Source organism: Pan paniscus, chromosome 3, assembly GCF_029289425.2.
Source record: "Pan paniscus chromosome 3, NHGRI_mPanPan1-v2.0_pri, whole genome shotgun sequence".
NCBI classification, from domain to species: Eukaryota; Metazoa; Chordata; class Mammalia; order Primates; family Hominidae; genus Pan; species Pan paniscus.
The window spans coordinates 107,880,461-107,895,333 of NC_073252.2; the positions used below are offsets into that span (position 1 = coordinate 107,880,461).

General features: G+C 37.0%; 1 protein-coding gene across 7 annotated transcripts in view; it reads right to left on the reverse strand.

Moving 5' to 3' along the window:
• CFI (complement factor I) overlaps positions 1–14,873 on the reverse strand; it is a 74,482-nt gene that overhangs the window by 48,524 nt on the left and 11,085 nt on the right. For 5 of the 7 annotated variants that reach the window (XM_003830012.5, XM_055111713.2, XM_008955383.4 and 2 more), the window contains exon 3: positions 12,392–12,529. The exons of the other annotated variants lie outside the window; for them this stretch is intronic. In XM_003830012.5, the coding sequence (XP_003830060.1) occupies positions 12,392–12,448 (57 nt within the window). In that variant the 5' untranslated portion in view covers positions 12,449–12,529. The remainder of the gene's footprint in view (positions 1–12,391; positions 12,530–14,873) is intronic. 7 annotated transcript variants of the gene reach the window in all.

Sequence of the window (14,873 nt, forward strand, 5' to 3'; positions counted from 1 at the left end):
CAATGCAGCAACAATTTTAAAGTACTGAAAGAGAAAATTGGCAATCTATAATTCTATACCCAGCAAAAATATCATTCAAAAATTTAGGCAAAAGAACAACCTTTTTAGACACACAAAAGCTGAAGGAATTAGCAGCATACCTGCAGTACAAGAAAAAGCAGAAGGAAAATTATCACAGAGGGAAATCTGATCTATACAAATAAATTAAGGATACTGGAAATCTTTGGGAGTTTTTGATTTGGTGGGAAGATAGTCTTCATCTCTGTTTTGCAATTTTTCTTGTGGTATCTTTGACTTTGCTATTATGGTAATTTATTGGCCTCGCAGAATGCATAGGAAGTGTTCCCTCCTCTTTACCTTTTGAAAGTGTTTGAGAAAAATTAGTGTTAATTCTCTTTATATGTTTGGTAGAATTCACTAGTGAAGCCATCTGGTTACAGATATTTCTTTTTTGGGAAATTTTAAAATTACTGATTTAATACTTTTACTTGCTATAGGTCTGTTCAGATTTTCCAATTCTTCTTGAATTAGTTTTGGTGATTTGTGTGTTTCTAGGAATTAATTAATATTTCTAGGTTATCTAATTTGCTGGCATATAATTGCTCACAGCATTCTCTTATCATTCTTTTTATTTCTGTAAGATCAGTAGTAATACCTCCAATTTCACTTCTGATTTTAGTTATTTGTATCTTCTCTCTTTTTTCTTTCTCAGTTTAGCTAAGGTCTGACAATTTTGTGGCTATTTCCAAAGAACGAACTTGTGATTTCGTTGATTCTATTGTCTTACTATATATTTTTTGTTTCTACTCTAATCTTTATTCTATTTTTTCTTCTAGCTTTGGGTTTAGTTTGCTCTTCCTTTTTCTAAAGAAGATATGCTTCTTAAGTTGTAAAGTTAGATTATCAATTTGAGATCTTTACTCTTTTTTTAAAACTTTTCAGTTCAGGGTTTGTTTTATAGGTAAACTTGTGCAGGTTTGTTATATAAGTAAACTCGTGTCATGGGGGTTTGTTGTACAGATTATTGTATCACCCAGGTATTAAGCCTAGTACCCATTAGTTATTTTTCCTGATGCTCTTCCTCCTCCCAGCCTCCATCTTCTAATAGGCCCAGTGTGTCTGATAGGCCCCTCTATGTGTCTATGTGTTCTCATAATTTAGCTTCCACTTATAAATGAGAACATGTGGTATTTGGTTTTCTGTTTCTGCATTTGTTTACTGAGGAAATGGCCTCTGGCTCCATCCATGTTCCTACAAAAGACATGATCTTGTTGATCTTGTTCTCTTTTAGGACTGAGTAGTATTCCATGGTGTATATGTACCACATTTTCTTTATCCAGTCTACCATTGATGGGCATTTAAGGTGATTCCATGTCTTTGCTATTGTGAATAGTGCTGCAATGAACATATGTGTGCATGTGTCTTTATGATAGAACAATTTGTACTCCTTTAGGTATATACCCAGTAATGGGATTGCTGGGTTGAATGGAATTTCTCCTTTTAGGTCTTTGTGGAATTGCCACACTGTGTTCCACAATGGTTGAGCTAATTTACACTACCACTAAATGTGTATAAGCATTCCTTTTTCTCCACAACCTCGACAGCATGTTATTTTTTGGGACTTTTTAATAGTGCCATTCTGACTGGTGTGAGATGGTATTTCATTGTGGTTTTAATTTGCATTTATCCAATGATCACTGATGTTGGGCTTTTTTTCATATGATTGCTGCTGCATATAATTCTTCTTTTGAAAAGTATCTGTTCATGTCCTTTGTCCACTTTTTAATGGGTTTTTTTCTTGTAAATTTGTTTAAGTTCCTTATAGATACTAGATATTAGACCTTTGTCAGATGCATAATTTGCAAACATTTTCTCCCATCTGTAGGGTGTCTGTTCACTCTGTTGATAATTTATTTTGCTGTGCAGAAGCTCTTTAGTTTAATTAGATCCCATTTGTCAATTTTTGCTTTGTTGTGATTGCTTTTGGTGTCTTCGTCATGAAATCTTTGCTCATTCCTATGTCCAGAATAGTATTGCCTAGGTTGTCTTCCAGGGTTTTCATAGTTTTGGGTTTTACATTTAATTCTTTAATCTATCTTGAGTTAATTTTTGTATATGGTCTAAAGAAGGGGTCCAGTTTCAATTTTCTGCAATTGGCTAGCCAGTTATCCCAGCATCATTTATTGAATAGGGAGTCCTTTCCCCATTGCTTCTTTTTGTCAGATTTGTAGAAGATCAGATACTTGTAAGGGTGCAGCCTTATTTCTGGGTCCTCTATTCTTTTTTAATGTAGGCATTTACTGCTATACATTTATCTTTGATAACTGCTTTCGCTGCATATCATATGTTTTGGTATGTTTTGTTTTCATTTATCTCCAAGTATTCACAATTTCCCTTGTGATTTCTTCTTTGACCATTGGTTGCTTAAGAATGTGTTGTTTAATTTCCACATATTTGTAGATTTTCTAATTTTCTTTCTGTTATTGGTTTCCAGCCTTATTCCACTGTGGTTAGAGAAGCTACTCTGTATAATTTCAATATTTGTAAAATTTATTAAGACTCATTTTGTGACAAGTCCTATACGGTCTATCTTAGAAATTGTTCCATGTGCGCTTGAGAAAAATGTGTATTCTGCTATTATTGAGTGCAGAGTTCTATATATGTCTAGTTATTAGGTCTACTGGGCTTATAGTGTTGTTCAAGTTCTCCATTCCTTATTGACCTTCTATTCATTATAGAAAGTGGAGTATTGAAGCTTCCAACTATTATTATATTATTATCTATTTCTGGTCAGGCACGGTGACTCACGCCTATAATCCCAGCACTTTGGGAGGCCAAGGGCAGATCACCTGAGGTCAGGAGTTCAAGATCAGCCTGGGCAACATGGTGAAACCCTGTCTCTACTAAAAATACAAAAATTAGCCGGGCGTGGTGGTGCCCTCCTATAATCCCAAATACTTGGGAGGCTGAGGCATGAGAATCACTTGAATCAGCTGCAGTGAGCCGAGATCATGCCACTGCATTCCAGCCTGGATGACTCCATCTCAAAAACAAAAACAAAAACAAAAACAAACCCCCCCGAAAAAAACAAGAATTGTCTATTTCTCTCTTTTATTCTGTCACTTTTCATTCATATCTTTTGGGGCTCTATTGTTTAGTGTATAATATTCATAATTGTTATATATTCCTGAAGGATTGACCCTTTCATTAATATATCATGTAATTTATCTCTTGTAACGGTTTTTGACTTAAGGTCTATTTTGTCTGGTATTAGTATAGCCACTTTAGCTCTTTTTTGGTTGTTATTTGCACATAATATCTTTTCTATCCTTTATTTATTTGGACCTAAAGGCAGCCTCTTTAGACAGCATATAGTTGGATAATAATTTTAAAAAACTGATTCTGCCAATCTCTGCCAATTCTTTTGATATTAGAATTTAATCCACTTCCATTTAAAGTAATTGCTGATAAGAAAGGACTTACTCTTCTATTTGCTATTTGTTTATTGTATGTCTTATACCTTTTTTGTTTCTCATTTTCTCCATTACTGCCCTTTTTGTGTTTAGTTGATTTTTTCATATTCAACTATTTTGGTTCTCTCTTTATTTCCTTCTGTGTATATTTTTTAGATATTTTCTTTTTGGGTACTATGGAGATTACAATTAATAGTGATTAAATTTATAGTAATCTAGTTTGAACTGATAACTTGGCTTTGAGAGCATACAAAACTCTGTTCCTATACTGCTCCATCCATTCCTTTATGTTGTTATTGTCATGTTACATCTTTATACATTGTGCACTGTTAACACAGAATTAGAATCGTTTTATATAGTTGTCTTTTAACTCATGTGGGAAAGGAAAAGACGAGATACAAAACCAAAATAATATAATACTGGCTTTTATATTTACCTATGTAGTTACCTTTACTGGAGTTCTTTATTTTTTCATATTACTTCAAGTAACTGCCAAATGTCCTTTCACTGCAGTATGCAGGGTTCTCTGACTTGCACTGTATTTCTTTATTTTAATTTAATTTTATTTTAGAGATGATCTCACTCAGTTGCCCAGGTTTGAATGAAGTGGTGTAGTCAGAGCTCACTGCAGTTTTGAACTCCTGAGCTCAAGTGATTCTCCCACCTCAGCCTCCCGAGTAGCTGAGACTACAGATACATGCCACTACACCTCGCTAATTTTATTTTTTAGAGAGATGGGCTCCTGCTGTGTTTTCCAGGATAGTCTTGAACTCCTGGGCTTAAGCAGTCCTCCTGCCTCATTCCCCTAAAGTGCTGGGATTATAGGCAATGAGCCACCACATCCAGCCACTTGTAGTGCATTTCCTGTAGGACAGGTCTATTAGTAGCTAACTCCTTCAGCCTCTATTTATCTGTGAATTTCTTCATTTGTCCTTCATTTGTGAAGGATAGTTTTGCCAGATACAGAATTCTTGGTTGACAGTTTTTTACTTTCAACAAATAAAATTTTCATCTGGCCTCCATGGTTTCTGATGAGAAAGCTGCTGCTAATCTTACGGAATCTCATTGTTGTTTTCAAGACTTTCTTCATCCTTGGTTTTGACAATTTGATTATAATGTGTCTTGGTTTGGACCTTTTTGTGTTTATCCTTCTTGGATTGCATTGAGCTTTTTGAATGTGGACACCCATGCATTTGATCAAATGTGGAAAATTTTCAGCCATTATTTCTTCATATATTCTCTCTTACTTTCTTATTTTCTCCTTCTGGGGTTCCATTATATATATTTTGGTATGCTTTATGGTGTCACACGAGTCTCATAGGCTCTGTTCATTCTTTGTCATCCTTTTTTCTTTCTGCTTCTCATACTGGATAAATAATTAAATGGACTGATCTTCAAGTTTGTTGACTATTTCTTCTGCCTGCTCAAATCTTCTACTGAAACCTATTAGAAAATTTTTCATGTTTGTTATTGTGCTTTTCAACTCCAGAAGTTTTGTCTAGTTCCTTTTTAAAATTTCTATTTGTTGGCCAGTCACGGTGGCTCATACCTGTAATCCCAGCACTTTGGGAGGGTGAGGTGGGTGGATCACTTGAGGTTCAGGAGTTCAAAACCAGCCTGGCCAACATGGTGAAACCCCATCTTTACTAAAAATACAAAAATTAGCTGGGTGTGGTGGTGGGCACCTGTAATTCCAGCTATTCAGGGGGCTGAGGCATGAGAATTGCTTGAACCTGGGAGGCAGAGGTTGCAGTGAGCCAAGATTGTGCCACTGCACTCCAGCTTGGGTGACAGAGCAAGACTCTGTCTCCAAAAAAATTCTATTTATTTATTAATATTCTATATTTGTTTATACATTATTATCAGGGTTTCCTGTAGCTCTGAGCACATTTAAGACAGTTGAAGCGTGTGACATTGGCAAGATGGTGGAACAAAATGTCCCGGCACTTGTCTTCCCACAGAAACACCAATGTAACAACCATCTACAAATAAAAATACCTTTATGAGAGCTCCAGGATCAAGGTGAGAGGTTACAGCATGCAAGTGGAACAAAGATATGAGAAAAAATTGAAAGGATAAGAAAATAAATTTCACTTTATAGAGTTACCCTTTACCCTACACAGCATACACGATGCTGAAAGAGATTCCTTTGGATCATGAGCTCTCTTGTGGGGGAAAAAGAGAGCAACCCTGCTCCTGGACACTGGCATCAAGACTGTCCACCCATGCAGTGACGGTGGCACCAGGCCTGCCCGTGGACCACAGCACCGGGCCCACTGGTAGAACCAGGCACCAGGCCCACCCACACATGGTCTCAAGCAACAAGCCGTTCACACGGGCCTTGCCAGCTGGTCCACCCAGAATCTCTGGCTGACTGATTTGTGAAAGACTTTTTCTGCCAAAGTCAGTCTGTGAAGACTGAAAGAGGTGGCTGCTTCTTCAAACATCCAGACATTAATACAGGCTACAAGGATTATGAAGAAAAAAGACACTATCCAAGGAGCAAATAAAGCTCCAATAAGTGACTCTAAAGAATTGGAGACCTACAAATTGCTTGACAAAGAATTCAAAGTAACATCTTAAAGAAGCTCAAAGAGCTATAAAAGGACACAGATAAACAACTACACAAAATTAGGGGAAAATAATTCATGAGCAAAATGAGATATTCAACAAACATAAACCATAAAAAAGAACCAAAGAGAAATTTTGGAGGTGAAAAGAATACAATAAAGGAACTGAAAAATTCAGTAGAGAGCTCAAACACCATACTTAGTCAAACAGAAGAGAGAATCAGTGAACTCAAAGACAGGTTATTTGAAATTATATGGTCAGAGGAACAAAATGAAAAAGTATAAAGACTACAGGACTTGTGGGATACCATCAAGCAAACGAATGGATGCATTATGTTATTTACAGAAGGAGAAGAGAAAGGGAAAAGGAAAGAAAGCTTATTTAAATTAACAATGCCTGAAAACATCTCAAATCTAGAGAAGGAAATGGACATCTGGATTCATGAGGACCAAAAGGATCACAAAGATATCGAACCTAAAAAGGTCTAGACTGAGACACATTATAATCAAATTGTCAAATGTCAAAGACAAAAAGACAATTTTGAAAGAACAAGAAAAGCAACTTGTCATATACAAAAAAAACCCTATAAAACTATCAGTGGATTTATTCTTCAAATTTCTTCTTCTTCAGAAACATTGCAGGCCAGGAAAGAGTGGGATAACATATTCAAAGTGTCAAAACAAAGAAACAAAAAACCCCAAAACCACTGCCAACCAAGAATATTACACCCAGAAAAACTATCCTCTAAAAATGAAAGAGAGATAAAGACTTTCCCTAATAAATCAAAACAGGAAATACATCACCTGCCTTACAAGAAATGATAAAAGGTTTTATTCAAGTTGAAATGAAAAGATGATAAACAGCAACATTAAAGCTGCAGGATACAAAAACAACATACAAAAATCAGTGGTGTTTCTATACATCAATAATGAACTGTCCTAGAAAGAATTTTAAGAAAACCATCTCAGGCCAGGTGCAACAGTTCATGCCTATATCCCAGTGCTTTGAGAGGCCACGGTGGGAGGATCCTTTGAGGCCAGGAGTTTGAGACTAGTCTGGGCAACATAGCAAGGTCCCATCACTATAAAAAAATAAAATTAGTTGGCATGGTAGTGCACACCTTTGGTCACGGTTACTTGAGAGGCTGGGGTAGGAGGTTAGCTTGAGCACAGGAGGCGAAGACTGCAGTGGGCTATAATTTGCCATTGCATTCCCACCTGGGCAACAGTGCAAAACCCTGTCTTTAACAAAACAAAACAATCTCATTTACAATAGCAGTTAAAAGAATAAAGCACTTAGAAATAAATTTAACCAACAAGGTGAAAAACTCATACCCTGAAGACTGTAAAACACTGATGAAAGAAATTAAAGTAGGCACAAAGAAATGGCAAGACAACTCACATTCCTTCACTGAAAGAATTAATATTGTTAAATGTTTATACTATTACAAATAATCTACAGATTTGATAGAATCCCTACCAAAATTGCAAAGGCATTTTTTTACAGAAATAGAAAATATAATTCTAAAATTTATATGGAATTTCAAAAGACACAAAATAGCCAAAACAATTTTTTGAGCAAGAAGAACAAAGCCAGAGGCATCACACTTCCTGATTTCAAAAAATATCACAAAGCTGCAGTAATCAAAACAATATGGTACTCTCATAAAAACAGACATATAGATTCATGGAACAAAGTAGAAAGTTCAGAGATAAACCCATGCATAGATAGTCAACTGCTCTTCAACAAGGGAGCCAAGAATATACAATGGGTGAAGAATAGTCTTTCTAATAAGTGGTAATGGGAAAACTGGAAATCCACATGCAAAAAATGAAATTGGACCCCTATATTACCCCATACACACAAATCAACTCAAAATGGATTAAAGACTTACACATACACCTGAAATCATAAAACTTTTAGAATAAAACATAAGGGATAAGCTTCTTGACATTAGTCTTGGCAATAATATCTTGACTATGACGACAAAAGCACAGGCAACAAAAGCAAAAATAGACAAGCGGGACTACCTCAAGCTAAAAACCTTCTGCACAGCAAAATAAAAAGACAACATATACAATGGAAGAAATATTTGCAAACCATACATCTGGGAAGAAGTTAATATCTATCTAAAATACATAGGGAATTCCTACAACTCAAAAGCCAAGAACCAAATAGTCTACTTTAAAAAGTGGACAAAGGAGCTGAATAGACATTTCTTCAAATAAGATATGTAAATGGTCAATAGGTACTTGAAAAGGTGTTTAATATCACTAACCATTAGGGAAATTTAAATCAAAATCACACACCAGTTAGGATGGTTATTGTCAAAATAACCAAAGGTAACAAAGGTAGCTGAGGATATGCAGAAAGGGAAATTCTTCTACAGTTGTGGAAGAATTGATAAAGAAAATGTGGTATATACATGCAATGAAATATTATTTGGCCTTAAAAAAGAAGGAAATCCTGCCATTTGTGGCAATATGGATGAACCTAGAGGACATTAATCTAAGTGAAACAAGGCAGGGACAGGAGGATAAATACCACGTAATACAACTTATATTAGGAATCTAAGATAGTCAAACTCATGGAACCAGAGAGTGGGATGGTGGTTGCCAAGGACTGGGTGAGGGGGAAACAGGGAAGTGTTAGTCAAAGGTCAAGATGTATAATTCTTAGAGATCTATGCTACAGAATAGTGCCTATTGTTCATAATACTGTATTGTATACTTAAAAATTTGCTAAGAGCATAATTTCTTTGTTAAGAGTTGTTACATGCACACACAAAATAATAAATAAAGAGAGTGAGAGGAAACTTTTGGAAGTGGTGAATACATTTATGGCATATGTTGTGATATTTTCACAGACATATACTAATCTCCAAACTCAAACTCATCAAGTTATGTACACTAAATATGTATAGTTTATTATATGTCAATCATAACTCGATAAAGTGTTTTTTTTTTAAAAAAAAAGACCATTAAGTCTTTGTTTAGTGAGTCCAAAGTTTGTGGTTCTTCTGGAACAGATTATGTTCATTTCTTCTGTAAATGGTCCATACTTTCTCATATCTTGCATGCATCATAATTTTTGGTTGAAAATTTTTGGTTGACACTTTGACTCTTACAGTAACTCTTGAAATCAGACTCTTCCTTCTGCTTGGGGTTTGTTTTGGTTGCTTGGGGTTTGTTTTGGTTGCTTGGTGTTTGTTTGATGACTTTTCTAAACTACTTTTGGCAAGTCTATTCTTTATCACATGTGGTCTTTGAAGTCTGTTCCTTTGACTTATATTCGGCTAGTATTTAGACAGAGATTTCCTTCAATGCAAAAGGAGAGAGAGAGAGAGAAGAAAAAGAAACCCAGAAAAACAAATCAAAATCTCAAAATCTCTCCCAGTCTTCGCAGATTGGTTCTGTCCTGGGCACTCACTCATCCAGGCCATTTGCAACTCTACCTTAGCCTTCACTTCATACTTGCACTGAACTTAGACAACCACCAGAGGTGCAGGCTCAGAGTCTTCTGAGGTCTTTCTGAGCATGTATCCTGCCCTGAGCATGTATGGGGCTTCCTAAACTCCCCAATACACACAGGCACTTTCGAATGCCCTAATTTTCCATAGGATCTTAGTTTTTCCCCATGCTTTGGTGCTCTGTTGTGTGCCTCCACTGTAATCCTTTGCCCCAGACAGCTGAGATTGCTCATTAATCTTGCAATGCCTGTGCTTTGTAATATTAATGCTTTTCTGCTCTGAGTTCTGAGCTAGGTGAAACCAAGACAAGTGCCTGGGGTCTGTCCTACAGGAAGGCCTTAGGATAGAAAAGACAAACACATTATTTTTGAATAAGGTCTTCTCTGTTCTTTCCAGTGCTAGGGAACAGGGTCCCTCCCTGAGTGAGAAACGTACATGGTCAGTGGTTGCTGCACCAGAGTTAGGAGAATTTCTTCCATATTAGATAGACAGATTTATATACTTTCCCATGGAAGATTAAGGAACTGAAATCTAAGATACATGAAGAAATGGTAAGTGGAAAGGCCACTTAGTGGTTGGTTTACAACAGTATTATAAGTGATAGGGTGATAGAAGTGTGGTAAGTGATTAGGATAATATTCTGCATAGTAAGAGAAACAGTTTGTATTTTTAGAAGAAAATTGCTTTAACATTTGCAAACTAAGGTAATGAGAATACAGTGAATTTCAAAATGCCTTTTTAATGACAATGTGTGAACTTGTTTTAATAAACCAAAATTTGTTGTTATTGTGTTAAGGCTATTTTATGTACACAGATATCCTTCAAGACCACTGCCAAATTAGGGAGGGTATGGGGCAAGGACACAAAAGACAGACACACAAAATGCTACAAAGCTTTCCTACCATTTTTAGTTGCCTGTTCCTTCATTCAACATTTTCTTAGGTGCTATAAACCTTTGACTGTTTTCCAGAGTTCTAAATAAAGTTGGATCTGACAGCTTCCCTTTGGTTTTTGTGGAAATGGATTTTTGGTTTTTGGTTTTGGTGGATCGGCCTACTCTGCCATTTCCGCTGCCATCACTTGCACTGCACACCCTCCTGTGTGCCACCCTTGTTTCCAGGATGTCGTCATTCTGCTTAACATTACCCCAGTTCTTTCTCTCTAAAATGCCACCCATATGTGCCTGAGTTTGTAATAAAATTTTAGGGTAAAATAAAATTTAGGGTATCAGTTGGTGATTACGTCACAGCACAATTATAGTAGGTAATCATGTTGACTGAAATATTTGGCTTCTCTGTTTTTTTTTTTTTTTTGAGACAGGATCTTGCTGTGTCACCCAGGCTGGAATACAGTGGCATGATCAGAGCTCCCCGCAGCCTCAAACTCCTGGGCTCAAGCAATCCTCTTGCCTCAGCCTCCCAAAGTACTGGGATTACATGTGTGAACCCCCACACCTAGTCAGCTTCCTTGTTGTTGAACATCCTTTGGTTATTCCTCCCATTAGAAGGCCCCAGCAGCCACTCCCACTGTGCTATGGGTTTCTTTTTCATCTTTTCTGAATCCCCTAGTTTCCTTGTCTGAGTAGGTTCAGTAAAACCGAAAACAGAAAATAGAATCACCAGTAATCTTATTAGCCAATGATAGCAACTATTAACTGTTTGATACATACACTGTAAGATCTTTTAGTCATATATATAAGTAGGTATAAGTATGCATTTATATATATGCATATAAACACACATACATATGTGTGTGTGTGTTTTTCTTCAATAAAAATAAAATTGTAGTAAGGACTTTTTATTTAGATAAATATGTCATTTCAATGGCTATGTAATAGTTCAATTTTGGATATACAATAATTTAACCAGTGTCTTATTAATAAGCATTTAGTTATTTCCATTTATTCTCTATTATAAACATTGCAATGATGGCAACTATTTTAGAAGTTACAAGAATCTTAAAGTGTGTTTTCTTAAGTAGTTTTCTTTAAATATTTTCTTCTACAAGCTGGCACTAAGACAAGATAGTTTTGGATTGCCACCAAAGTTGGCAATCATCAATAAGTATCCAAAATATTTTAAACATTTTTCACCTTAATAGATGACACTCTAACTTCAATAAAATATGTCATTTCAGTTTCGAGTTCCTTTGTAGCCCACAAAGCCTTCATTCTGATCAAATGGATTCATTTATTTGGAGGGGCCTAGTGCATTGCTGCCTTCCTATGGTAGCACTTGCTGCTTTTCCTGGCTAAAGAAGCTGGAAATCACTCCTCTTTCTCACCACTGATCACATGTAATACAGAATTAAATGTTCAGCTCAAATCCTACTTGATCTATAATCTCTTGATGACCTCTCAGCATGAAGTGATTTGTCCTCTCATTAAAGTCCTTTACCACATATTTGTATCACTTTTGACAATTAAATATATACTGTCTTGTAACTTGCACTTTTGTGTTTTCAGATGTTTCAAATTTGCTTATTATTTCCCCTTTCTATAACTATAGAGCGTACTAAGAGGCTGTTGAAGGAAGAGATCAGTCTCACTGTCTTTGTAGCACTGTACCTTACACACAGGAGGAGCCTGGTAAATATTTTTGATTTACTACAATTACAGTAAATCACAGCCTTGTATTAGTAAAACTCTTGTTCAGTTCAATGCCTCTGCATATATAAGCACATAAAAAGAACTATTTTTAAAAAATCACTTTTATCAAGATATTAACATAAAACATTTGTTGCTGACTATAGAGTGGCATTGTTGTAACTGAACTATGTAATATTTAAATCAAAATTATATATTTAAGATTATTTTCTATGTTTTTACAACCTTTAAATTATCAATTAAAATTGTTTGCATAAAGGTTGAATTACTTACCTTGCAAAACCTTAAGTGGAAGCACAGAAATAACAGGAAAACATGAAGAAGCTTCATGTTGGAGGTGTTCGGGGTCTTTGTCTCTGCTGAGAACTCTTTTCCACTCCAGCTATTCTTTTGAAATTTAATTTTTAACCTCTGAAAAAATATTTCAAAAGAATAAACCTCCTGAAGAGCTTTGTACTTTTGAACTCTGAAAGAATTTGGCTGAAATCCAGAGAGATTTACCGTAACTGAAACCAAAAAATGGCCTTCCCATTAAAGAGCTGAGGCAGGTGACCAATAGGAACTTGTTTCCACCAGAAGAGACTGATTTCCTCCCACTCTGTTAATTGCAATGACTCAATTCTGTATTCCAGGGAAGACAGAAATTATATTGGAAGCAATTTTTTGGCTTTTTTTGGTACAGTAAAAATATAATTTTTTAAACTTAAGGTTGAAGACTAGGAGACAGTAAGAATAAAAGTAGACCATATAGTGAAGGCTGCAAAGTACATTTAAAACTCTAGAAACCAGCTTCTTTACCATGCATTTGTTGTGCTGTGATCAAATTGTATTTTTGGAGTACAAGAAATTTTAAAAACAAGTATTCTTGTGCCAGTACCAACTATCATGCAGGATTTATCTATTTATGAAATAAATGTGTGATAGCAGAAATGCTGACACAGTTGGGTTCATCAGAAGCAGACTTAAGACAGTGAGTGTGGGGTACAAGTGTTTGTTAGGGATCGATATCCATACAAGGAAGGGAGGGGAAGCAGGGGTGAACAGAGGTAGAAGTTGAACTGGAGTGAATGTGACCTGTCACAGTGCCCCTGATTTCAGTATAAATGGCTGGGCCATTATATTCTGCCTTGCTTGGTCCCCTACTATATATTGCCCAGGAAGGGCATACACTTAGGTGAGACAGTTTTCTGTAGCTAAGGCAGACACAGAAGGATCTGACAGTTATGTGCTATCAGGAGGAGGTATCTTCTGACTACATTCTTTACAGCCAGGTAGCAAGACCTTCCTTGACAAGGGTTCTGGGAAACTCATCTCTGTGTCTTTCAGAGTACATACTTGCACCTCTTAGATCTATGTTCCATATACACTCCAGGAGTGGCTCCTTAAACATTTCAGTGGGTCCCTATTCTTGAGAGAAAACTTAGAAGAGGAAGTTAATGGGAAAAACTACAGCTCCTACCCTTGCAGTTGATCTTGGGGCTGTAGTTGAAACTTACCCTTGGCCCCCTTCCTATCCATTTTAGATTCCCTTTACCTTGACCTCCCACCTCTGCTGGTCTCGGAGACTTACTGGATGACATGTCCCACACTGTCTTTCAGGAGTGGTCTGAGCCCCTGGTTACCTTTTGTTTCTCAGGCAAAAGTTGCCATTTTTATCCCTACTGTCACAAGAGGCAGGCTGGACATGGTGGCTCACTCCTGTAATCCCAGCACTTTGGGAGGTCAAGGCAGGAGGATTGCTTGAGGCCAGGAGTTTGAGATGAGCCTGGGCAACACAGGGAGAGGTTGAGGCTGCAGTTAGCCATGATTGCACCACTGCACTCTAGCCTAAGTGACAAAGAGAGACCCTCTCTTAAAAAAGAAACCAAAAAAGGCAAAAAATAAGAGGTACCCCAGTAGGTTATGTGGGTTCTACACATCTTCCTCCCTGCCCACATTATAGTAATAGCAGCCCTACTTCCTCGGAATGATCAGGGTCAATTACTCTTGTGGATTCTGACTCTTTCTTGCTAGTTCCTAGACACAAAGAACCCAGTGTACACCAGGCAACAGCTCTGGTTTATAATTCCATGGGACTCTTGCTTGCCCCTGGTGAAAGTATAGTCCTTTGGAGACCAAGATAACGAACCCTGCAGAGTCTACAACTGTGGAGACAAGATGCACAAAGCCCCCAGTTGGTCAATGGCGGTGATGGTAAGTGTGGTAATTCTTGCCTTTATTCCTTGGTTCCCAGACCCAGGTATTCTTCCTATTGGGAACATAATGCTATATGAAAGTCTTTGATTGAATGTATATACTGCTTCCTGGAGGATAGCACCCCATTCTCACAAAGTTTTGCATTTAACTGGCACCTCAGCTCTGTCCTCAGCAGCCCATTATAACATTCTGTAAGTCCACCAGCTTCTGAGTGGTGTGGTATGTGATATGACCAGGGGATTGCATGATCACAGGCCCACTCCTGGGCCTGCTTTGCTGTAAAGTGGGCACCTTTGTCTGGCAGGATGTGATCTTTGCTAGATAATTAAGCACTCTATAATTCTCTGGATTATGGTGCTAATGGAGGCCCTGCAGGCAAGAAAGGCACACTCATACCTCAAATATGTCTATTCCTATAAGAATAGACCACTGACCCTCCAAAGAGTGAAAGAATCAGATGTAATTAATTTGCCACTAAGTGACTAGTTGGTCTCCTTGAGGAATTGTGCCATCTTGTGGGGACAGTATTAGTGTCAGCTGCTGTCAGGTTGGGCATTTG